The sequence below is a fragment of the Stegostoma tigrinum genome, chromosome 7, assembly GCF_030684315.1.
Source record: "Stegostoma tigrinum isolate sSteTig4 chromosome 7, sSteTig4.hap1, whole genome shotgun sequence".
Taxonomy (NCBI): Eukaryota; Metazoa; Chordata; class Chondrichthyes; order Orectolobiformes; family Stegostomatidae; genus Stegostoma; species Stegostoma tigrinum.
The window spans coordinates 67,342,108-67,365,735 of NC_081360.1; the positions used below are offsets into that span (position 1 = coordinate 67,342,108).

Here is a 23,628-nt window from a genome sequence, read left to right on the forward strand (position 1 = left end):
CTGATATTTCAGTCTGGACAGAATAATTCCTGGATCAGTCAATGAATGAAATATTAGAAACTAAGTTAGACGTGACTCTTGGATAGGCACGTGGAGGATAGTAAAATGTAGGGTAGATTGATCTTAGGGTAGGATAATAGGTTGGCACAACATCGTGGGCCGAAGGGCCTGTACTGTGCTCTACTGTTCTAAGTTCTAATTGTATAAAACACTAGTTAGGCTTGGATAGTTTGCCTCCCCATCACAGAGAAGATTTGATCACAATTGATGGGATACCGAGAAGATTTAAAGTGACTTTGTCATTGAAAACTTTTAATGATGAAAGAATATTGGATTGTCTCAGAGGTAATGGGAAGTGCAGATGCTGGAGGATCCAAGATAACAAATTGTGGAGCTGGATGAACACAGCAGGCCAAGCAGCATCTCAGGAGCACAAAAGCTGACATTTCGGGCCTAGACCCTTCATCAGAGAGGGGATCGGGGAGAGGGTTCTGGAATAAATAGGGAGAGAGGGAGAGGTGGACCGAAGATGGAGAGAAAAGAAGATAGGACAGTATAGGTGGGGAGGTAGGGAGGGGATAGGTCAGTCCAAGGAAGACGGACAGGTCAAGGAGGTGGGATGAGGTTAGTAGGTAGGAAATGGAGGTGCGGCTTGAGGTGGGAGGAAGGGATGGGTGAGAGGAAGAACAGGTTAGGGAGGCAGAGACAGGCTGGGCTGGTTTTGGGATGCAGTGGGGGGAGGGGATGAGCTGGGCTGGTTGTGTGACGCAGTGGGGGGAGGGGACGAACTGGGCTGGTTTTGGGATGCGGTGGGGGAAGGGGAGATTTTGAAGCTGGTGAAGTCCACTTTGATGCCATTGGGCCGCAGGGTACCCAAGCGGAATATGATTTGCTGTTCCTGCAACCTTCAGGTGGCATCCTTGTGGCACTGCAGGAGGCCCATGATGCACATGTCATCTAAAGAATGGCAGGGGGAGTTAAAATGGTTCGCGACTGGGAGGTGCAGTTGTGTATTGCGAACCGAGCGGAGGTGTTCTGCAAAGCGGTCCCCAAGTCTCCGCTTGATTTCCCCAATGTAGAGAAAGCCACACCGGGTACAATGGATACAGTATACCACATTGGCTGATGTGCAGGTGAACCTCTGCTTAATATGGAAAGTCATCTTGGGACCTGAGATGGGGGTGAGGAAGGTGTGCGGGCAAGTGTAGCACTTCCTGCGGTTGCAGGGGAAGGTGCCGGGTGTGGTGGGGTTGGAGGGCAGTGTGGAGTGAACAAGGAAGTCACGGAGAGAGTGGTCTCTCTGGAAGGCAGACAAGGGTGGGGATGGAAAAATGTCTTGGGTGGTGGGGTCGGATTGTAGATGGCGGAAGTGTCGGAGGATGATGCGTTGTGTCCGGAGGTTGGTGGGGTGGTATGTGAGAACGAGGGGGATCCTCTTTGGGCGGTTGTGGCGGGAGCGGGGTGTGAGGGATGTGTTACGGGAAATGCGGGAGACGCGGTCAAGGGTGTTCTCGACCACTGCGAGGGGGAAAGTTTGTTCCCTCCCCCCACTGCATCACACAACCAGCCCAGCCTGTCTCTGCCTCCCTAACCTGTTCTTCCTCTCACCCATCTCTTCCTCCCACCTCAAGCAGCACCTCCATTTCCCACCTACTAACCTCATCCCACCTCCTTGACCTGTCCGTCTTCCCTGGACTGACCTATCCCCTCCCTACCTCCCCACCTATACTCTCCTCTCCACCTATCTTCTTTTCTCTCCATCTTCGGTCCGCCTCCCCCTCCCTATTTATTCCAGTTCCCTCCCCCCATCCCCCTCTCTGATGAAGGGTCTAGGCCTGAAACGTCAACTTTTGTGCTCCTGAGATGCTGCTTGGCCTGCTGTGTTCATCCAGCTTCACACTTTGTTATACTGGATTGTCTCAGGTTGTTTTCTTCAAAATAAATGCATAAAAAATTTTGGAGTTCTAAATTGAGCGGATAGGAAGGAAATTTTTATGTCAGCAGGGAATTAATAACCAACTGGGATTGATCTAAAGTAATAGGCAGAAATGTTAGTGGAAAAAAGGGAGGAGTTTTACCTAACGTGTCGTGTTCGAAAGATTGTTGAAAGCAGCAATAAGTTCATTTAAAAAATCTTATGCTTGAATTAATAGTCGCTAATAATAGGAGCTCTTTTTGTGAGTTTTGTTTTATTTGAGGACATTGGGGCACTCCACCCTGTGGTGTTGCGGTATACACGATGTAATGGGAATATTACGGTAAAGTAGAGATTGTGCAGTTATTAGAAGGCGTGCGGTAAGCGACTTCGGGGTGTTCACACAGAAACGGGACGCGGGAGAAGTGAATGTCGCGGGATTTGGATCGCATACGAGTGCGCAGGTGTTGAAGGTAATTACTACTGGTGTTTCGGATTAGTGCGTGTTGGGGAGCTAGACAAGGTATAACAGAATTAAACTCAAAAGAGAAAGTATGTGTGTATGTAAAGTATATGTGTGTATATTTGGGGATCGTGTTATATTACTGCTACCTCCCGTCTCCTGCTCTGGTCTGCAGTTGTTTTCATAAAATGGCTGATTTTAGGGAACAGGACTGGGTGGAAAATGGGGGTCAGTATTGGGAAGAGGTCGGAGGACGTTCGGGAAAAAGAGGTTGAGAATCAGAATCGCAACTCATCCCCCTGAGTGACATTCATGCAATGCTTAGGAATTAGGAGCAGGCTGGTTTTGGCCAATATTTCCGCTCCAGGATGTGAAATGTTTGATCCCTGCTGTAGTGTAGGTCTTGTCTTTTTTTTAAGCAGGAAAACCACCTGGAGAGCCATCTGCGATGGATAACCAGCAAGTGAAATGATGAAGGCGAGTGTCTGACTGAAACCGTATCCTCATGAGGATATGGTCTTTCAGTTCGACTTATTGAGTAACGTTATTGAAAAAGTCAGATAAATTGATCTATGTACTTTGGGTTCCATCAACGTGGGATAAATGGGGCACCCAGGTTTTGTTAGGGCCGGCTCAGCTTTAAGTATCCTGGTGTCCTCGCAATAGTTCATTCAAAAATATTTCTAATATTCCAGATTTCACTCTTTCTCCCCCCCCCCCCCCCACCACTTATTCTCAGGTTTGTGATGAATTTCAACTGAATTTAAGTTTTGTCTGTGCGAAGCAGAGCTGCAGATGTTGTCTGTCGGTGCAGTGCCCTGCAGTTTGACAGAACATTTTTGATAAAGCACTTCTGGCTGAAGTAGGAAGCAAATGGGTTGTGGGAAAGCAGAAGCACTTGTCTGAGTTGTTTATGCCTGCAGAAAGTGATTTTTTTTTTGGAGGGGTTTGCAACTTGGAATAGAAGAAACAGGATCAATTTATGGCCACTTGTTTTGGCTGGTGTTCCATCTGAGGAACTGCAAAAGGGAGTCTGAATTATATATGAAACTTGGATACATCATGCTTATTCCCCTCATCTAATTTACTAACATAGATTATAAAATGCTAAGGCCTCAATACTTAACCCGTTCACTTACGATCCACCAACTTGAAAACATAAATATTTATTCATACACTCCTGTTTTCTCTTTAGCCAAGCATCAATCTATGCTAAAATAAAACAAAGAACTGTAGATGCTGAAGAACTGAAATGAAAACACGTGGTTGGAAAAACTCAAAATTCTAACCATAACTGGACTCAGTGTTAACTCTATTTTCTATCCACATGCTGCCAGACCTGTTGAGTTTCTCCAGTAATTTCTGTTTTTGTTTTCATTATGCATTTCTTCATTCTATTTATGAAGGACAATAAAGGAGTGATAGGTGTCTCAAGATGCTAGAAATATAGTATAATTGTTCATTTCATATTTGTACAAAGCTGCATCACTTCATTATAATTTGACATTCATTTCTGGACCTTGCTGGGTAAATTCATGTTTAATTTTTGACTCGGCTTCCTTATTTTTAGAAACTTGTGCATCAGAGAAATGCATGTGTCTGGAAGGTACAATGATTAAAATTTTAGCTTCTGAAATCTCTTTTTCTCACTCAGATTCATATGCTAGAGTTACAGGTAACAACTTCTGACATACAATAGGTAAAGTATGGCTAAGTTAGGTATCTGGAAAGACTGCTAGTGAAGCTAGATGAGGATTTTAGTATCAAATAACTAATTTACAAAAATCTTAGTTCTGGCGACCAATCTGGATGATGATGCCCTCACCAAGCTCTATCTGTACAGCTACAATGCTGGCATATACCTCACATCATGAAAACTTAACCAGATCTTCCCCGTGTGTAAAATAGGACAAATCCAATGTAGCCAAAACTCTCAATTTAGTGACAAAGGGTTGCTGACAGTGCTACCAGGGGTCACTTGCAAAGGAATAACCTGCTCACTGACACTCAGTCTGGGTTCTGCTCGTACAAAAGAGCAAGGCAGCATTCATTGAATAAGGCATTTTGGAGCCAATGTGAATGAATGAAAATTCTCAGCTGCTTCAGATCAAACCTGGCAAAAAAGAAAATGGCTGTGGTTGTTGCAAGTTAGTCACCTTGGCCTCTGGCCATAACCTGCAGGAGTTCGTTATAGTAGTGTCCTTGGCTACTATGTAGACAGGTTGGTCAGATGGGTTGATCGACAGAAGTTAATCTGTTGATGAACTGCCTTCCTCCATAAGATCAGCAGTAGGGATGTTTGCTGATAACTGCACAATGTTTAACACTCGGATACTAAAGTAGCCATAGGTGGCTTAGTGGTTAGCACTGCAGCCTCACGGGGACCCAGGTTCAATTCCCACCTCGGGCAACTGCCTGTGTGGAGTTTGCACATTCTCCCCATGTCTGCGTGGGTTTCCTCCGGGTGCTTCGGTTTCCTCCCACAGTCCAAAGACGTGCAGGCTAGGTGGATCGGCCATGCTAAATTGCCCATAGTGTTCAGGGGTGTGTGGGTTATAGGGGGATGGGTCTGGGTAGGATGCTTCAAGGGGCGGTGTGGACTTGTTGGGCCGAAGGGCCTGTTTCCGCGCTGTAGGGAATCTAATCTAATCTAAAAGACCTGTGTTTAAAAAAATTAAATTGGGCTGATAAATGGCAACTAACATTCATGCCACACAAGTATGAGTCACTGATATCCAACAGATGTAAACGAAAACCTTCCCTTGATGTTCACTTGCTGAATCCCCTACTATCAGGAACTTGGGATTTCCCACTGACAGATGCTGCACTTGTCTAGCACATAGGTGGCTCAAAGAGTACTTCAGAGTCTAGGAATTTTGCAGTATGTGGACTCTAACTCCCAAGTGTCTGTGTATCGACCATCTATGAGAATGAATGTATTTCTACCGACACTTTTGTAGAGTCTTAGTTTCAGAGATGTCTACAGCACAGGAAAAGGTTCTTTGGCCCATCCAGTCTGCACTAGTTAAAAATAAGCACTTAGCTATTCTAATCCCATTTTCTAGCACAAGGCCCATAGCATTGTCTGCGTTGGCATTGAGAATGCACAGCTAAATGCTTCTCAACTATTCTGAGGGTTTCTGCCTGTACCACCTTTTCAGTCAGCGCATTCCAGATTCCCACCCACTTTGTAATGCCAAAGTGCATCAACTTATACATGGATTTTGGATTACCTTCTGTTGATCAACCCATCAGACCAGCCTTTCGATATCCCCATGTAATCTAAGGCTATCTTCCTCTCTATTTACCACTTTCCGATTTTCATATTTTCCACAAATTTACTGATTGACCCCTAAGTTCAAGTCCTCAAGAGGTTTGATGTTATTCAGGATGAAGTAGCCAGCTTGACTGGTACCCTGTTCACCACCTTCAATATTCATGCCCTTTGCCATCACAGTGACAGTAGTGTATGCCATCTACATGATGTATTGGAGTAACTCATCAAGACTGTTCTGACAGTGCCTTCCAAACCTCTACCACCTGGAACAACAAGGCAATAGATATGTGAAAGCTAACTTGCACCTTCTCAAGAATGATAAACGCTCACCTAGCCAGCAATGCCAACGTTATCATGAACCAACTTTTGTTTTTAAAAAGTAGACTTTTAAAAAAAAAGTTGAATCATTGCAACAGCTATGCCAACAAAATGACAATAACTATACTATATTGATTTGTACCCTATCTTCTTTGGACTTCAGTCTCAGTTACACTGGATGCAGAAAATCTTAATGTACTCTTTGCACTCTCTCTGGGCTTGCCATGTAGATTGTTGCTTGTTTTCTGTTCTTAAGTGTTTACGTGGTTAAATTAATTGCAAACCCCTATAGTGTGGAAACAGGCCATTCGGTCCAAAAAACCCACACCACTCCTCCAATGAGCATCCCACCCAGATGCACTATCCTTTCGTTTTAGCTCTACATTGTTGATAGCTAATCTATCTAATTTACACATCCCAGGATACTATGGGCAATTTAGCATAGCCAATCCACCTGACCTGCACATCTTTGGACTGTGGGAGAAAACTCTCACAGACACAAGGAGAATGTGCAAACCCCACACACAGTTGCCCATGGGTGGAATTGAACCTGAGCCCCTGGCGTTGTGAGGTAGTAGTGCTAAGAACTGAACCACTGTGGTGCTGACAGATTGTGCAACTTCCACGCAGACAGTTGCCCAAGGGTGGAATCGAACCTGGCTCCCTGGCTGTGTGAGGTGGCAGTGCTAAGTACTGAGTCACATGTTGGCCAAATCTCGAGATTCAGTCTTATTACTGAATCAATTTTGAGGACTACCGATTAATGCATTTTGTGTGTTATGTTCTGTTGTAGCCTCAAATGACTGCATAAGCTGCAGGAAAACAGAAATTGATGTTTTTGAATATATAAAAATGTATTTTCATGAGGAAAGACTTCCTGGTATTCAAATGTTAAATTTGAACTGTGCACAAAATTCTCTTTGTCATCACAGGTTAACTCACTTATTCCTTTGCACTTCATAGGCTCAACATATTAAAATTCCTGGTGCAACACATGTCTCCTGAGAAAGTAACTGTCACAATTCGTTTGGTGCGGTCCTTTGAACATCGCAATTTCAAACCCGTGGTCTACCATGACGTTAATGTAAATCAAACTGTAAAGGAATTCCTTAAGTTTCTCCAGAACGGTGAGATAATTGGCAAGAGTTATTTTGTTTAATAAAAAACAGAAACTTGTAGAAATACTTGATCAAGTTTGGCAGCATCTGTGGAGAGAGAAACACAGTTCTGGCCTTTCATCAGAACTGGGCAGTTTTAGTAATGGATGGGTTAAAGACCAAAGGTCTGATATGATAGAGGGTAGGAGAGATCAAATGACAAAATGAATGATACCATTAACACAACATTAATTGGGAAACTGATGTACTACTGCATTCTGCCTTAAATTGAAATCTTGTCTGTTTTCTCAAATGGAAATGCGATTTCTTAGCTATCTTGTGGAACAACAGAAGCGCTCTCTGACCATAGTTATTTCTCAACCAATATCACAAAAGACAGTCTATCTAATCATTTAAAATTAAATTTGCTATTGTCCTGCCAAACCTATTTCATTACTATTAGAGCACAAATTGGCAGCTGTCAGCAGTGATTATATTTGAAAATACTAAACTTGAATGTAAATTACTTCTTGGGTTGTGAAATGTGCAATAACTGAGAGTTTATTTTTCATTTAATATATACACATTATGGATATTATGTCCAAACCTGATGATACCAATCTTGTAGGTGTGACAAACAGTAAGGATACCAATCAGCTGCAAGATAACATAGGCTAGAATGGACAGACAAATGCCTAATAGCATTTAATACAGAGACGTGTGAGGTAACGTGTTTTGGTAGCATTGGTATGAAGACGTAATATATACTTCATAGTATAATCCTGAACAATATGCAGATATAGAGGGTCCTGGGGTTTCATGTACCTAAAATATTTAAAGGTGCAGGACTATTCATGTTAGAGTTAGCAAAGGGATCTTGCACTTAATAAGTAGAGGTATCGAGTGCAAAACAGGATAGTTATGACAAAACTTTATAATATTCTGGTTAAGGCTATAAGTACAGTACCCAGTTTTAATTATGACAGTTTAGGAAGGGCCTGAATGTCCTTGAGGGTGCAGAGAAAATTTACAAAGTTGTTCTCAAAGTATGATATGGCCAGTGAGTTTGCAGATGACTTGCAGGTATAATGTACAGCGAAGAACGTTGCCTCAGTGTACAATAGGCTCTTGTTCAGATGGATCGTTGGGCTGAGGAGTAGCAGATGGGGTTTAATTTAGATAAATGTGAGGTGCTGCATTTTGGAAAGGCAAATCAGGGCAGGACTTACACACTTAATTGTAACGTCCTGGGGAGTGCTGCTGAACAAAGAGACCTTGGAACGCATGTTCGTTAGTTTCTTGAAAGTGGATTCAGAGATAAGAGATTGGTATGGTGTTTGGTATGCTTGCCTTTATTGGCCTGTGCATTGAATATTGGAGGAGTTGGGAAGTCATGTTGTGGCTGTAAGGGATATTGATTAGACCACTTCTGGAATACTGTGTGCAATTCTCTTCTCCAACGTAGGAAGGACATTGTGAAATTTGAAACGGTTCAGAAAAGATTTGCAAGGATTTTGCCGGGGTTGGAGGGTTTGAGCTATAAGGAGGGCTAAATAGGCTTTGTATATTTTACCTGGAGCATCAAAGGCTGTGGGGTGACCTTTATAGAGGTTTGTAAAATCATGAGGGGCATGGATAGGGTGTATAGCCAAGGTCTTTTCTGCAGGGTTGGGGAATCCAAAACTAGAGCGCATAGGTTTAGAGTGATAGGGGAAAGATTTTAAAAAGACCTAAAGGACAACCTTTTTCACACAGAAAGTGGTGCATGTGTGGAATGAGCTGCAAGAGGATGTAGTGGGTGCTAGTATAATTACAACATTTAAAAGGCATTTGGATGGATATAGGATTAGGAAGGGTTAAGAGGGATATGGGCCAAATACCAGCAAATGAGACTAGATTTATTTAAGATGTCTGATTGGTGTGGGTGAGTGGGACCAAGGAGTCTGTTTTCATGCTGTACATTTTCTGACTCTGTGGTAATATAGCTACAAGAACACTGAGAAGCTGGCATTTTTTCGGAACCAAGAAGCTTTGGGTGAGATTTTATAGGGTCTTATTACTCTGTGACAGCTTTAGATAGGGTAGACGAGTGAAGGCTTTTTGTATTAGCTGATGATGCAAGTGTGACACAATATGCATTTTTAAGCTCCGAGGAAGGGTCACCGGACATGAAACGTTAATTCTCATTTTTCTTCACAGATGCTGCCAAACTTGCTGAGCTTCTGCAGCAATTTCTATTTTAGTTTCTGACTTGCAGCATCCGCAGTTCTTTTGGTTTTACTTATGCATTTAAGTTGCGTTTGTGATGTGGAGATGTGAGGAAGAACTTTTTATGCAATGAATGGTAATGAACTGGAACTTCCTGCTGAAAGGGATGGTGGTAGTTGAAAGGATCTTAACAGAAATAAATTTTCTGGTGTATATGGTAGGAATGACTGGATTGCTGTGTGAGCTAACATGGACTGAATGGGCTAAATGTCCTCCTGTGTTTTGACTACAGTTTCTTACTTGATGAATCTTTTGTATTCAAGTGCTATTTCCTTTATGCTAATTGTAATTTGTCATGTTCCCATTCAGTTGAAGTTATATTTTTGACATCTTTGAGCAACGACTGCAGCTTACCCAAACATGGTGACTGATGCAGATTATCAAAGAAAAAACGTTATTTATTCTGTTTGTCTTGGCTTTCCGCAGATTTATCTTCAAAACCTGGTCTTCCACCACCTTTTAAGAAATACACCTATGGTATGTTGCATTAGAATTGAAATAGCTTAATTTAGCTGCCATTTTAATAATTAGAAATTGAACATATTTTCATTTATGTAAGGATTTCATTAAAATAATTGCCTGGATATTCTGGTGGCTAGATAATCATTTCTGCAATGTAGTTGGGAATTGCATATTAGTAACCAGCGGAATCCCTGTTGTGGCAATGAATACTTAGAAATATCCATTTAACACGGTTCCACTGCAGGAAAGTTAACTCTTACCCAGGAAATATTGGACAATTTAAAGCCTAGCTTAAATCCTACATAAATTGCCACATGCCTAAGTACACCTCTCCCAGACCCACCCCTAACACAACCCAGATTATTCCCCTCTCCAGATGCGCCTACCTTCATGCTTACTTTGCAGACTTGGCCTTTCACAGGGCTTTCATAGTGGTTGTCTGTGCTGCTGAACATTTGAATTGTACAATACTGCACTTAATGCTGTGAGAAAAAGTCGTGGTTCACTTCCCTTGACTGTCCTGCACTATGAGAGACTTGTCAGATTTAAAGTACACTGAGCATTTCTGAAGGAGACATAATCGGAATGCAGAGCTCTTTCTTAACATTTTAAGGAAAAAAAGTGGAGGGAAGTGTCAGTCTAATTATGATTGCTACTCCTTGGAAAATCTGGCCCAACATATTTCATTTAAGTACCATTTCAATGATTCTGAAATACCATAAAGTGCGACAACCAGTCTCTACATTATCATTCTGCAGATAACCTTTGAATATTTCTAGCCATGAGATACAGTCCCCAAGTGTTATAGCGGTCAGTGTTTCAACTTATGTTTTAGTCTACTCATCATGAGCGGTGTTGGTCATGGTACTGCATGTTCCTACTGTTGCAGATGACTGGTAGTTATGTCTTCCCTCTAAATCATGAATATCATACACTATATTACCCAGGCTGCTGTCAACCTTCTTTCTAGTTTTAGTTATTTTCCTTGTGCCTGCTCCTGAGTTTAGGAAGAGCTAAGAAAGCTGTGAAGCACCAGTGCTATTGTTGTTTCAGTTTTTTGAGTGCCCTTATTTGAGGGAAAGTAAGTAATTATGATTCAGCTAAATAATTTAATTATGTCTGATATTCTCTATCTATTTGTAGTTCCAGCATGACTCTCCCAGGCTTTAGAGGGAAAAACCTGAATTTTTTTTGTTTACAAAAGGATCTGACCCCTAAATCTAACACCAGGTTCACTGAGTGGGGAAAACAAGAACAGAGAATGAGAAATCTACAATGTTAAACACAGGTTGAGAAAGCAGGGACAGAATCATCCAGGTCTGATTTTCTTTTTGTTTCCGAACAGAGTAACTTTTACTAATTTTATAATCTCTCTGCAGATACATTAAAGACTATTCACCAAGCACATGGAGCAAAGGTATATTTAAATGCTGAAGACCTTTTACTTTTTTTATTTTTGTTGCGTAAAATTTTAATATCCTAATTGTAATCCATGATGCACTAACAAAAAAAATTACTGCACTTGATTGTACATTAATACAAAACTCTAATTTCCTTACATGTTAGAATCTTCCAAAGACCTGCACTGTATATATATTTGTATACAATATATATAAGATATATGTATTCTGTTTTATACATGGCAACTAACAGCTTTGCACACTGATCCTAGTTCAGTTTTACAGATGTTAAGGTTTTAAAATGCGACATTCTTGGACACACTGACTATTTCATGCAATGAAGAAATCAAGGTTATTAGCTTTTACTACGCACCCCTGGATCTCTTAGTTCCTGTATGCCATTTAGGCTATTATTATCCAAGCAGTATGTGGTTTCTTTCTTTCTTGCGGCAAAACGCTTCGCTTTATAGTTCATGAAAATTAATTTACCAATTTATACACCCACTCTGTGTTGACATCTATGTACAACATCATTTCGAAAGCTGCCTTTAGTAGGCAACTTTCCTGCTACAAATGCATAGGAGTATTTTAATTCTGGAAGTGTTTTTGTTTTGGCCTGGCCTCTCAACTTATAAATGATAGCTTTCATAAGAAACCTAATCCAAGTTTTAATCTTCTGATCCTAATTTTTGGAATGTAGTTTCTAATTCTATTTTCTTTCAGCACTCTTTATTTTTAACATTTTTGTTTGAAGAGATGTTTATTTTCACTTTCAATAGCACAAGGCTCCAAAAACTATTGAAGAATAATTAACTGGTGTTTATATGAAGGTTAGATTTTATTAATCTGTAATAATGGCCAATATCAGTTCCATAAGTAATCCAGCAGCTGTGAAAGTAATTGTTGTAATATTTATCTTGACATTAGTTCAGTTTTTAACGTTGTTTTGACATTCTTGGAAGAAAGTTAGTCTTACATTCTAATTGCTGTTTTTGATAACACAATTGTTTTCAGCAGTGATCAGTTCATGTCATGCTTCTATTGTCAACTCTGGCAATAGTAGTTCTATCAATCTGCAGTAAGAATGCCCTTTTTATTTCTGTTAATCCAACACCACCTAATTTCAATAATATGGGAGATGAATGCAGTTAATACTGCTTTCTGCATTTTGAAGGAGTGACATTTAAAGCCCCTTTGAAAGTGGCTCAGCTTGTTCAGATCCGTCAAACAGAAAATTATTTTCTTGAAATTCAATGTCACGGAAATGTTCTTACCAAAACTTTAGAACTATGTTCACTGACGTTTAAAAGAATGAGTGCAGATCTCATAGAAATCTACAAAATTCCAACAGAACATGACCAGTAAATACAGGAAGGGTGTTCCTCAGGACTAGGGGGTCCAGACCAAGTGTCACAGTTTAAGGAAATGGGTTGGCTGGAGGTAGGGAGAAATTTTTTTTACCCAGAGAGTGTGAACTTGTCAAATTTTCTACCACAGAAAACGGTTGAGGCCAAAACATTGAATGTTTTCAAGAGAGAGTTGGATATAGTTTTTAAAGCTAAAAGAGCAAAGGATATAAGCCAAAAGTAAGACAAGGATACTGAGATGGATGATCAGCTGGTGCTGTTTACCTAATGGGACAACATCCTTTCAAGAGCGAACTATGTGGTAAATGGAAAAGCCCTGGGGAAAAATGATGCACAGAGAGATCTGGGTGTTACGGTCCATTGTACCCTGAAGGTCGATACTCGGGTCAGTAGAGTGGTTAAGAAGGCATATGGCATGCTTTTATTCATCGGACGGCGGATTGAGTACACGAGTTGGCAGGTCATGTTGCAGTTGTACAGGACTTTGGTTCGACCACATTTGGAATACTGCGTACAAGTCTGGTTGCCACATTACTAAAAGGATGTGGATGCTTTGGAGAGGTTGCAGAGGAGGTTCACCAGGATGTTGCCTGGTACGGAGGGCACTAGCTATGAAGAGAGGTTGAGTAGATTAGGATTATTTACATTAGAAAGACAGAGGTTAAGGGGGGACCTGATTGAAGTCTACAAAATTGTGAGAGGTATAGACAAGGTGGATAGCAAGAAGCTTTTTCCCACAGTAGGGAACTCAATTACCGGGGAAAATTTAAGGAAGATATGCGTGTAAAGTTCTTTTCCCAGAGGGTAGTGGGTGCCTGGAAGGTGTTGCCAGCGGAAGTGGTAGATGCAGGCACAGTAGCGCTATTTAAGATGTAGCTAGACAGTTACATGAATGGGCAGGGAGCAGTGAGATACAGATCCTTGGAAAATAGGCGACGGGTTTAGATAGAGGATCTGGATTGGCGCAGGCTTGGAGGGCCAAAGGGCTTGTTCCTGTGCTGTAATTTTCTTTGTTCTTTGTTCTATTGATGCTGGAATCCATGACTTGTTGTATTTTAATGAACTTGTGTCTATCCTTAGGCATCATGTTATCAAACTGTCATGGATGGTTGCTTGTTCGTAGGGTCTCCCATTCACCTTGGAATAGTCCTGTTCAAAGGTATCTTTATGTTTCACTGAAATGCTGGAGCAGGTTGTTTAATTCTATTTAACCCTTGTTGGCCATTTGTGTCTTTCAAACATGGTCAGCCCTTACATCAGCCATGATCATATTGAATGCTGGAACAGGCTTGATCAGCTACTCCCACAATGTTCTCTGTTTCTATGTTTGCTTCTTCAGATTTCATGTAGCTTTTTTGTGAGGACCATAATTGAAATTGACACCACACTCACTACATAATTATACAAGTTATGCATTTGGTAATAAGTTATGGTGGAACCTAGTTTGGGACATTTTTTAATAAAACTGTCATCAGAGCTCCTCAAAGCAACTGATTTTTCTGTGCATATTTTAATGGTTGCTTATTTGAAAAATAAGCATACAAGTTGTAAGACAGTCTCGCACCTAGCATTCTCATTGTGTGTTTGTATGTCAGCATTAAAAAGTTGACAGTATCCAGGGCTCCGCATAGAGTCTCATGGAGATAAGTATTTGGAATCATAAATTTGGAATTTATTTTTCTTTTACTTCTGGATGTGAGTTTGCTCGCTGAGCTGGAAGGTTAGTTTTCAGACGTTTCGTCACCATTCTAGGTAACATCATCAGTGAGCCTCCGATGAAGCTTCGTCGGAGGCTCACTGATGATGTTACCTAGAATGGTGACGAAACGTCTGAAAATTAACCTTCCAGCTCAGCGAGCAAACTCACATCCAGGAGCTCAACCTGAGCTACAAATCTTCTCAAAATTTCTTTTACTTATTTATGGAATGTTGTCTTCACTGGTAAGATCTGTGTTTATCCTTCTCAGATTGTTCTTGTGAAGATGATGTTGAAGTGCATTCTTGAATTGCTTTTGGTATTTCCTTAGTTTTGTTATTGTAGAGGTTTGGGATTTTAACTTGGTGTCTATGAAGGGATTGTGATATACTTCTAAGTGTAACTGGAGGTCAATTTATGGAATGATGGAGTTCCCATATGACTGCTTCCTTTGTCCTTTTGGGCAGCAGCTTTAGGTTTGGGAAGATGCTGCTCAATTACCCATTGTGAGTTGTAGTACTGGATCTTGTAGATAATAGACCCTGTGATGATTACGCACTTGAGAAGGGAGAATTTTTAAAAAATCTTATTGATAAAACACTGTTAACATACCAAATTATCACAGAAACATTATAAAGCCAAGGTAAACTCTGAGTCACATAAGGTAACATTATGGCTGATTTTCCAAAGTTTGATTAAAGAGGTAGGTTTTATGGAATATCCTATGGAAGGAGAGTTGGAGAGTCAGAGAGTATGGATTTCCAGAATTTAGGGTTTCAGGATCTTAAGGTGTGGCTGTTATTTGTGGAGCAACTAAAATTGGGAATGCTCAAGAAGCTAGAATTAGATGTCACAAATGTCTCTGAGGACTGTGGAGTTGGAGGCCATTTCAGAGATTAGGCGGGGTGCAAGGTATGGAATGATTTGGAAACACTGCTGAGATGTTTAAAATTGAGATTTTGTTTGACTGGAAGCTGCTGTAGGTCATTGAGCAGAGGTGTTGGCATTAGTAAGAACACAGGCAACAGAAGAGGTTACTAGATTATGTCAGATTTATGGGTGTGAGAGGCTAGGCAGAAATGCTCTTGAATCGTGTCATCTAGAGGAATTAAAGGAATCCTTCCGGGTTCAGATGAGGAGGACTATTGTCGTTCAACATGAGAGATGAACATTGGTGTTCTTGTGATTATGTAATGCATTGGATGTCAAATGGGCTGTTTTGTCCTGGATTGTGTCAGGTTTCTGAGTGTTTTTGGAGTGATACTTATCCAGACTAGTCAAATTTAGTCCATAAAACTCCAGACTATGCCTTATTGATTATAGAAATGTTATGGTGTGTCACATAACCACAGATTAATCCAAGAGAATAAGGTGTAGAGCTGGATGAACACAGCAGGCCAAGCAGCATCAGAGGAGCAAGAAAGCTGACGTTTCGGGCTAGACCCTTCTTCAGAAATGGGGGAAGGGAAGGGGATTCTGACATAAATAGCGAGAGAGGGGGAGGCGGATAGAGATGGATAAAGGAGAAGACACGTGGAGAGGAGACAGACAGGTCAAAGAGGTGGGGTTGGAGCCAGTAGAGGTGAGTGTAGATGGGGAGTTGGGGAGGGGATCAGTCAGTCCACGAAGGACAGACAAGTCAAAGGGGCAGGATGAGGCTAGTAGGTCGGAGATGGGGGCTGGGGCTTGAGGTGGGAGGAGGGGATAGGTGGGAGGAAAGACAGGTTAGGGGGTGGGGAAAACTGGGCTGGTTTTGTGATGCGGTTGGGGGAGGGTACATTTTGAAGCCTGTGAAGTCCATATTGATGCAGGGTTCCCAAGTGAAATATGAATTGCTGTTCCTGCCACCTTCGGGTGGCATCGTTGTGGCACTGCAGGAGGCCCAAGATGGACATGTCGTCTAAGGAGTGGGAGGGGGAGTTAAAATGGTTCGCGACTGAGAGGTGCAGTTGTTTGTTGCAAATTGAGCAGAGGTGTTCCGCTTGGGTTCACTGATGTAGAGAAGGCCACATCTGGAATAGCAGATATAGTATACCACACTAGCAGATGTGGAAGGACATCTTGGGACCTGGGACGGAAGGGAGGTTTAGGGGCAGGTGTAACATTTCCTGTGGTTGCAGGGAAAAGTGCCAGGTGTGCTGGGGCTGGAGGGGAGTGTGGAGCAGACAAGGGAGTCACAGAGAGATTGGTCCCCCCGGAATGCAGACAAGGGTGGAGAGGGAAAAATGTCTTTGGTGGGGTCGGATTGCAGATGGCAGAAGTGTTGGAGGATGATGCATTGGATCTGGAGGTTGGTGGGCTGGTACGTAAGGATGAAGGGGATTCCGTTTTGGTTGTGTTTGTGTGGAGGGGGTGTGAGGGATGAGTTGTGAGAAATGCGGGAGACAGTCGAGTGCGTTTGCAACCACAGTGGGGAGGGGAAATTGTGGTCCTTGAAAAATGAGGACATCTGAGATGTTCGGGAGTGTAATGCCTCAGCCTGGGTGCAGACGCAGTGGAGGCGAAGGAATTGGGGATAGGGGATGGCATTTTTGCAGGAAGGTGCATGGGAGGAGGTGTATTCTGGGTAGCTGTGAGAGTCGGTCGGCTTGAAATGGATATTGGTTTCCAGGTGGTTGCTAGAGATGGAAACAGAGGGTTCAGGAAGGAGAGAGAGGTATCAGAGATGGTCCAGGTGAACTTGAGGTTGGGGGCGGAAGGTATTGGTGAAGTGAATGAACTATTGGAGCTCCTCGTGGGACCATGAGACGCCGCCGATACAGTCATCGATGTAATGGAGGAAGAGGTGGGGTTTAGGGCCAGTGTAGCCATGGAAGAGGGATTGTTCTATGTAATGAACAGAGAGGCAGGCATAGCTTGGGCCCATGTGGGTACCCATGGCCAACTCCTTTGTCTGTAGGGAATGGGAGGATATGAAAAAGAAGTTGTTAAGGGTGACGACAAGTTCGACTAAGTGGATGAGGGTGTCAGTGGAGGGGGACTGGTCACACCTGTGGGACAGCAAGAAGCAGAGGGCCTTTAGGTCAACACATGAGGAATGCAAGTGTATAGGGACTGGACATCCATGGTAAAGATGAGGTGTCAGGGACCGGGGAATCGGAAGTTTTGGAGGAGGTGGAGAGCATGGGTGGTATCACGGATGTAGGTGGGGAGTTGCTGGTCCAAGGGGAGAAAATGGAGTCACGATAAGTTTGGTGGGGCATGAGCAGGCGGAGACAATGGGTCGATCAGGGCAGTCAGGTCTGTGAATTTTGGGAAGGAGATAAAAACGGGCCGTGTGGGTCCAGGAACGATGAAGTTGGAGGCTGTGGGTGGGAGGTCACCTGAAGTGCTGAGGCTGTGGATGGTTTGGGAGATGATGTTTTGGTGGTGAGGGGATTAATCCACTTCTGTTGTAGCTGCAGTATTTATGCAACTAGTCCAGTTAAATTCCTGGTCAGTGGTGACCCCAGGATAGTTGGGAGTTCAGCTGTCAATATTAAGGGCAGATGGCTAACATCTGTAGCATGAAACTTACTTGCACTTTTCAGCCCAGGTCAGGACTTGCTGCAGTTGGGCACAGACTTCATCATTATTTGATGAGTTGCAAATGGACTGGATGAACATCAAACTTTAGCATTTTTAGCTCATGATCAAGAGTTGTTGATAAAGAAGCTATGGTACTTAGGCCTTCAACACCGTCCTGAGGAACTCCTGCAGTAAGGTTCTGAAAGAGTAATAACTCATTTTTGACTTTCAGCACTACAATTGTTTTTCCTAGTGCTGGGTCAGCTCTAGCTTTTGGAATCTCCACTGGGTTCCCACTTATTTCATTTTATTTGGGCTACTGAACATCATAGTCAAATGTTGCCTTGCTATCGAGGGCAGTACACTGAGCTGGCGTCTAATTCACCTCTCTTCTATATTTGGAACAAGGCTGTAATGCCTGTAGCTGAGTGGTACTGGTAGAATACAAACTGAGAGTTGGGAAGCAGGTTAGTAATAAGTGCTCATCGATGTTTGTGTCAGTGCTGGCCTTTTATTTGGATGATTAAGAGTAAATTGGTGAAATTGGATTTGTCTTTCTTCTTGATTTGAACTGGATGATTTCCAATTTTGTCAAATGGACACTTCACTGTATCTGTACTGATGCAGCTTTGCTTGAAGTAGGGGCGAGTTCCCCAACACAGGACTTCAGGACTGTAACTGAGATGCTGTTCAGACCATGGTCTTTGCTTTATTCAGTGCATTTAATTGTTTATTGATACCATGTGAACTGCATCAGATATGCTGGAATCTGTATTTGAGCGGGGGAGAGGAAATTGAGTGGTAGTTTCAAAAAATAGGCTGAGATGGAGCCACTGGGTTTTTAACCTTGTCTTTTGCACTCACATGCTAGACTCTGCCATCATTGAGAATGGGCATGTTTATGGAATGACTACCTGTTATTTGTTTAACTGTTTACCATCAATGATTGCATGTGACAGGATTGAGGAGCTTTGATCTGTTCCTGTGGTATGGCAGATCAGTTATCTGCTTACAGCTTACTACTTCTGTTTGACATGTGTATATAGCCCTGTTTCATGGCTTCACTTGGTGAAATCTCATTTTTTAGTATGTCAAGTGTTGCTCCTAACATGCTGTCCTGTGCTTTTTATTCAACCAGTGTTATCCCAATTTAATGGAATAAACATGACAAATATTCCAAGCAATAAGGTTATTGATCATAATGGAATACAGTCTTGCTGCAAAAGGCCTAAGGTGCCATATGGATGCTCAGTTTTGAGCTGTTAGATATGTATACAGCAAAATGGTTTCAAACCACCCTGGTGCTGAGAATTATTTGGTGATCATTCCTACCAGTAACATCATGGACAGATACAGGAACGACAGCTAGATTGGAGAGGATGAGGTCCAGTAGATTTACTGCCTGAAACTCATTTTTGCTAGCTGTGTCAAATAACGTTCAGTTGGAATAATACTACCAAGCCACTCTTGGTGATGGACATTTAGAAGTTTTCCACTCAGCATTTTATATCCTTACTACCTTCTGTACTTTGTTTGAACAATGTTCAACATGGGAGGTGTATTGTTATAATCAACTGAGAGAGGGCAAGGCCGCAGTTAACAATATATTTCTTTCATGGGAGCTGCATCGGAGATCAGGGTCATTCCCTCTCAACCTCCATGACAGGGTTTGTCACCCTGATGGGTCTGTCCTGCTGGTGTGATAGTGCTTACCAGAATGGTGAAATCTAAGAATGATATCAAACTGTTGCATGACTAATCTCTATGCTGACCATCAATTTTGGGTCAAATTTCCAGATGTTATTGATAAGGAGTTTAAAGGGGTGCCTAGACCTGGTTGTGCTTTTTATCATGTCCAGTTCTAAAGCAGTACTTATTATTTTCCATTTTTCAGACGAATGATCTCGTTGTAAGTTTGGATAATGATGACCAACTTATATTAAAGGAGGCGAGCACATTGAAAGAAGCAGGAGTGGGTAGGTGATTAGGAAACCATTAACATTTTGTCTTTATTTTGTGTGCATGAATATACAATCATTGCATTCAGAATTGCTTTGATTACTTTGTGTTTAGTGAAAACCAGTTTGATCCAAGAATCTCTTCAAACACAAAGTAGTTTTACATTTCAACACCAGAAATTAGGAGTAACTCCACATTTAAATGAAACAAACATGTAAAATGTAGATTCCTACTTGAAAGCTAGTTAGAATGCTAACAAAGCCCAATCCCAAACTATTGCCAGACAGTGAAAATAAATCTGTTTACAAAGTAATGCACAGTAAATGTGAAATAGTTTTCTAAAGAGCAGGTAAAATTGGACAGATCAGTGGCATTTCTTTTTGTCAGCTATTTAAATTTGATTAGTTTAAATTTACTTTTTGGGACAAGTTGTAGATTCCAGAATAGAATATAGATATTCAAATCAAATGAAATTTCAGCTTATCGACTATTTATTCTAAATTCCAGCTTTCAAATTTGTCACTGATTTAAGGTTTACGGACAGTATTTAAACATTAAACTTTTAAGACTGAAATGTTGCAGCATTATTTATTTTTGTCAATTTATATGTCCAACTAACACATTAGATGCAATTTTAATTTTAGCTAAAGAAGGAATTTGACATGACATTTTATTTGTATTTCAAATTTAGGAATCTAAGTTGTTTATAATAACCAGTCAAAAAAGCTAGTTTTGAATTCTATCCAATTTGTAGTTGAGGCCTGAACCTAGTTTCCAAATGAGTGGTTAAAATACACTTTCAGCCATACATACACTGCAGTATGTGGTCACTGTCACCAATCCATCCTAAGCTAGCTGATTTTATTTGGGGTAGAGTTTGTAATACTATTAAAATCTCATCGTTCCCAATAAATAAAAACAAAATCAGCTTTTTGTTTGTACCTCTAATTACTGTCCATTGTTTCCTGTTGTAAAATTCAGTGATAGAATTTACCAGGACTGTAAAGATCCAAACAAGTGGAGTTTCTCAATAATTAGTTTTGTGCAAAACACAAGCTTGTAAAATATTATAGAAGACCTTCATGTTTGTCTCTTTATTTTTCAGCCCATGAAACTGAAATTGCTTGTTTTAAGAGAGAAGATTATGAAAAGTTCAAAAAGAACCCTGTAGTAAAATGGTGATTGAAATAAAATGTGCTAAATCTCAAACAATTTCAATGAGCTCAAATGTTTTATTCTTCAGAATATTCTGAAATTGTTTATGAATCAAAGGTGCTCATCTATATAAATAAACTTAGTTATTTCCTGTTAATGTTGACAGTAGAACTGTATGCTTTAATTTCGTTAGCCTAATAGTCTCTTCCATGATGTTTTTGCCTTAAAATATTGAGCAATAACTGTGTACTTTCCCTGCAATAAAAGGTGAAAGATTGGAATAGCCACCTGCTTATGATTGGTTGCTTATTCATTCTGAAATAGGTTGGAGACCACTCTTATTTTGTGTTGAGGAACTGGAAGGATGGAGTGAAATCAGAAACTATGTTGTAGTCAAGTTATGTTAATATTTTTCAAATGGAGATAAATTCACTTATTGAATCCCAACCATCACCAACTTACACTAAAAGTGTGAAGTTTAAATTGTCTCCATCCCATTAAAAGTAGAGTGAAAGGCACAGCTTCTGTTTGTTACACGCACTCGACATTCCAAAACATCACACAGCAAACAAAATACTTAAACTAGGTAAAGGCAGCAATCACATTGGAAGAGCTGCTGATGGGGTAAGTAAAGAATCAGTGTTCCTGCCCAGCATGTGAGAGCATTTTCTGTCTCCCCTCTCCCAGCCCCCACCCAACTCTTATTCTGAAGTCATATGAGATTCAACATTTCTGTTCACAGATGCTGCTAGACGCAGTTTCTTTAGCATTGTGTTTATTTCAGATTTCCAGCCATCTGCAGTATTTTTCCTTTTATGAGTTATTAAATTGTGCAGGAGTAACCATACATTACCCTCTGAAGTCATTTTGGGTATTGAGCTGTTTTTGACACTAACTTATTAAGCACATCACTAGGTATAGAATGAACAAATTAGCTGTTCCAGCTCCAATGAAAGGCAAGTCACTTAAGTTAGCTTAGTCCTGTTTCTTAACTGAATCTTAGCTGAAACCTCAGCAGTTCTGCTCACATCTATGCAAAGAGAAACAGTTAATGTTTAGAGTTTGATGACATCAAGTCAATATCCTCTATTGGGCTGAGAGGAAGAGTGTGCAATCTGCAAGACTTATAGAATGCAGTAGTTTCTTTGTGGCAGCTTGTTGATATTGGATCTTGTAATCTTATGGATTCACTATGAAGAAGATGTGTGCTTGATATGTTTACAACTACCTATTGTGTTGGCACTGCTCTATATTTCTTCCGTACTATTCCATATACTGAACATTCTTCTGGAATATTACAAATGACACTAAACTGCTGCAGTATCAACCCTCCTAAAAACTATTCATTCGAATAAAATGCTAATCATTCTTTCTGTACAAAGCATAAACAAATAGAAATGCAGACAACTATTCTTTAGCAACCATGTCAAAAAAAGCTTTTATTCATAACTTACAAAATACTCTAGAAATAGAATTAGTGCCTTGATTAATTAATTGAAAAATAGCAAATTTTCAAAAAATAAGTGATAGATATTGCAGAGGTAGTTCTTAAACAATGCTAGTGTTCTCTGCTTGGTAATCTGAAAGTTGTCTAGCATCACCACCCCCACAGGATTTCACTTGGCGATTAACCTCCCAGCCACGTCTGATCCGTGTCAGTTTGCGATTAACAAAAGGAAAGAACAGGTACGCTCTGGCTAGAAGCACCATGCAAGGTATGATGAGAGCAATTGTAAAGGTAGGTGGCAGGTAGAATTTGTATTGGGCTGAGTTGAAGGCTTTAGCCCACCCAAATGTCAGCGTGTGCAGAGTGCTGATCACCAATGCAGCACTTCCAAATCCAGACTGAAAAACAATTAAAGTTCACTTGGTTAGAAAGGAATTTCATTCCAATTTTTACAACTGAATTAAGTACATCAGCTATCTAGCTTGGACACTTCTTTTCATATGCATTTCTATTATTGGTAGCTTCACACATACCTTCATATTTAATGCTTGCATTACATTGTAAATATTGCTTCACTTCCCATGATTCACCATCCTCAATGTACTTTTGTAATAGTGCAATCACTAATATGATTGTCATATAGAATTATAGCTTTTTACATAAATAGGTCCATAAAGTATGACACAGACAACTTGATAATCTAGAGATATTGACAAGGAGTAAGTGGTAGCTCAGGCACAAAGCCACAATACTTAAAATTAGTACTAAAGGATAAAAAATGTAACCAGGCACAGGACTGGGCAATTCAGCTGAGCAAATTCCACCATTTAATACAATCATAGATGATCTCATCTCAGCCTGACCTCCACTTTGCTGCCTGTTTTTCATAACCTGTCACTAAAAATCTGTATCTCTTCAAATTTATTCAGTGTCCAGACATCTGCCACAGATTCACAACCCTTTGAGAGAAGTAATTCCTCCTCATGTCTGTTCTGAATCTGCCATAGCATCATTTACATCCACTTAAAAAGGCAAATGGAACCTTGGTTTAAAATGTTTCAGAGCATTCTTTTAGTATTACATTGAATTGTCAATTAAGATCATGTGTTTAAATTCTGGAACCTAGTTTTGACTTACTTCCTTTAAGTCTCCTAACAGACAAAGCTGACAGCTTTCTGAAGCCTTTAAGTTATTTCTCATTCACTAGTAACATGCTATGTAATCCACTGATTCCACTATTAGAGCAGAAAAAAGTCAAGGAGCAAACAAAATGCATCATTGCACTTATCACAAATCT

At 40.8% G+C, this 23,628-nt stretch overlaps 2 protein-coding genes across 7 annotated transcripts in view; one reads left to right on the forward strand and one right to left on the reverse strand.

Moving 5' to 3' along the window:
* The first annotated feature begins 1,902 nt into the window (after positions 1-1,902).
* c7h2orf76 (chromosome 7 C2orf76 homolog) lies at positions 1,903-21,169 on the forward strand. Of its 3 annotated transcripts, none has more exons than XM_059647395.1 (6): positions 1,903-1,923; positions 6,937-7,100; positions 9,765-9,815; positions 11,180-11,217; positions 19,665-19,746; positions 20,835-21,169. In XM_059647395.1, the coding sequence occupies exons 2-6, from the start codon at positions 6,968-6,970 to the stop codon at positions 20,909-20,911; spliced, it is 381 nt and encodes a 126-aa protein (XP_059503378.1). In that variant the 5' UTR covers positions 1,903-1,923; positions 6,937-6,967; the 3' UTR covers positions 20,912-21,169. The 3 variants fall into 3 exon arrangements, with proteins under 3 accessions (XP_059503378.1, XP_048390388.1, XP_048390387.1); XM_048534431.1 differs by lacking the exon at positions 1,903-1,923 and adding an exon at positions 2,270-2,388; XM_048534430.2 differs by lacking the exon at positions 1,903-1,923 and adding an exon at positions 2,349-2,438.
* Positions 19,755-23,628, reverse strand: part of steap3 (STEAP family member 3, metalloreductase) — a 38,882-nt gene continuing 35,008 nt past the window's right edge. For all 4 annotated transcript variants that reach the window (XM_048534426.1, XM_048534425.2, XM_048534427.1 and 1 more), the window contains one exon: positions 19,755-22,729. In XM_048534426.1, coding sequence (XP_048390383.1) covers positions 22,433-22,729 — 297 coding nt within the window. In that variant the 3' untranslated portion in view covers positions 19,755-22,432. The remainder of the gene's footprint in view (positions 22,730-23,628) is intronic.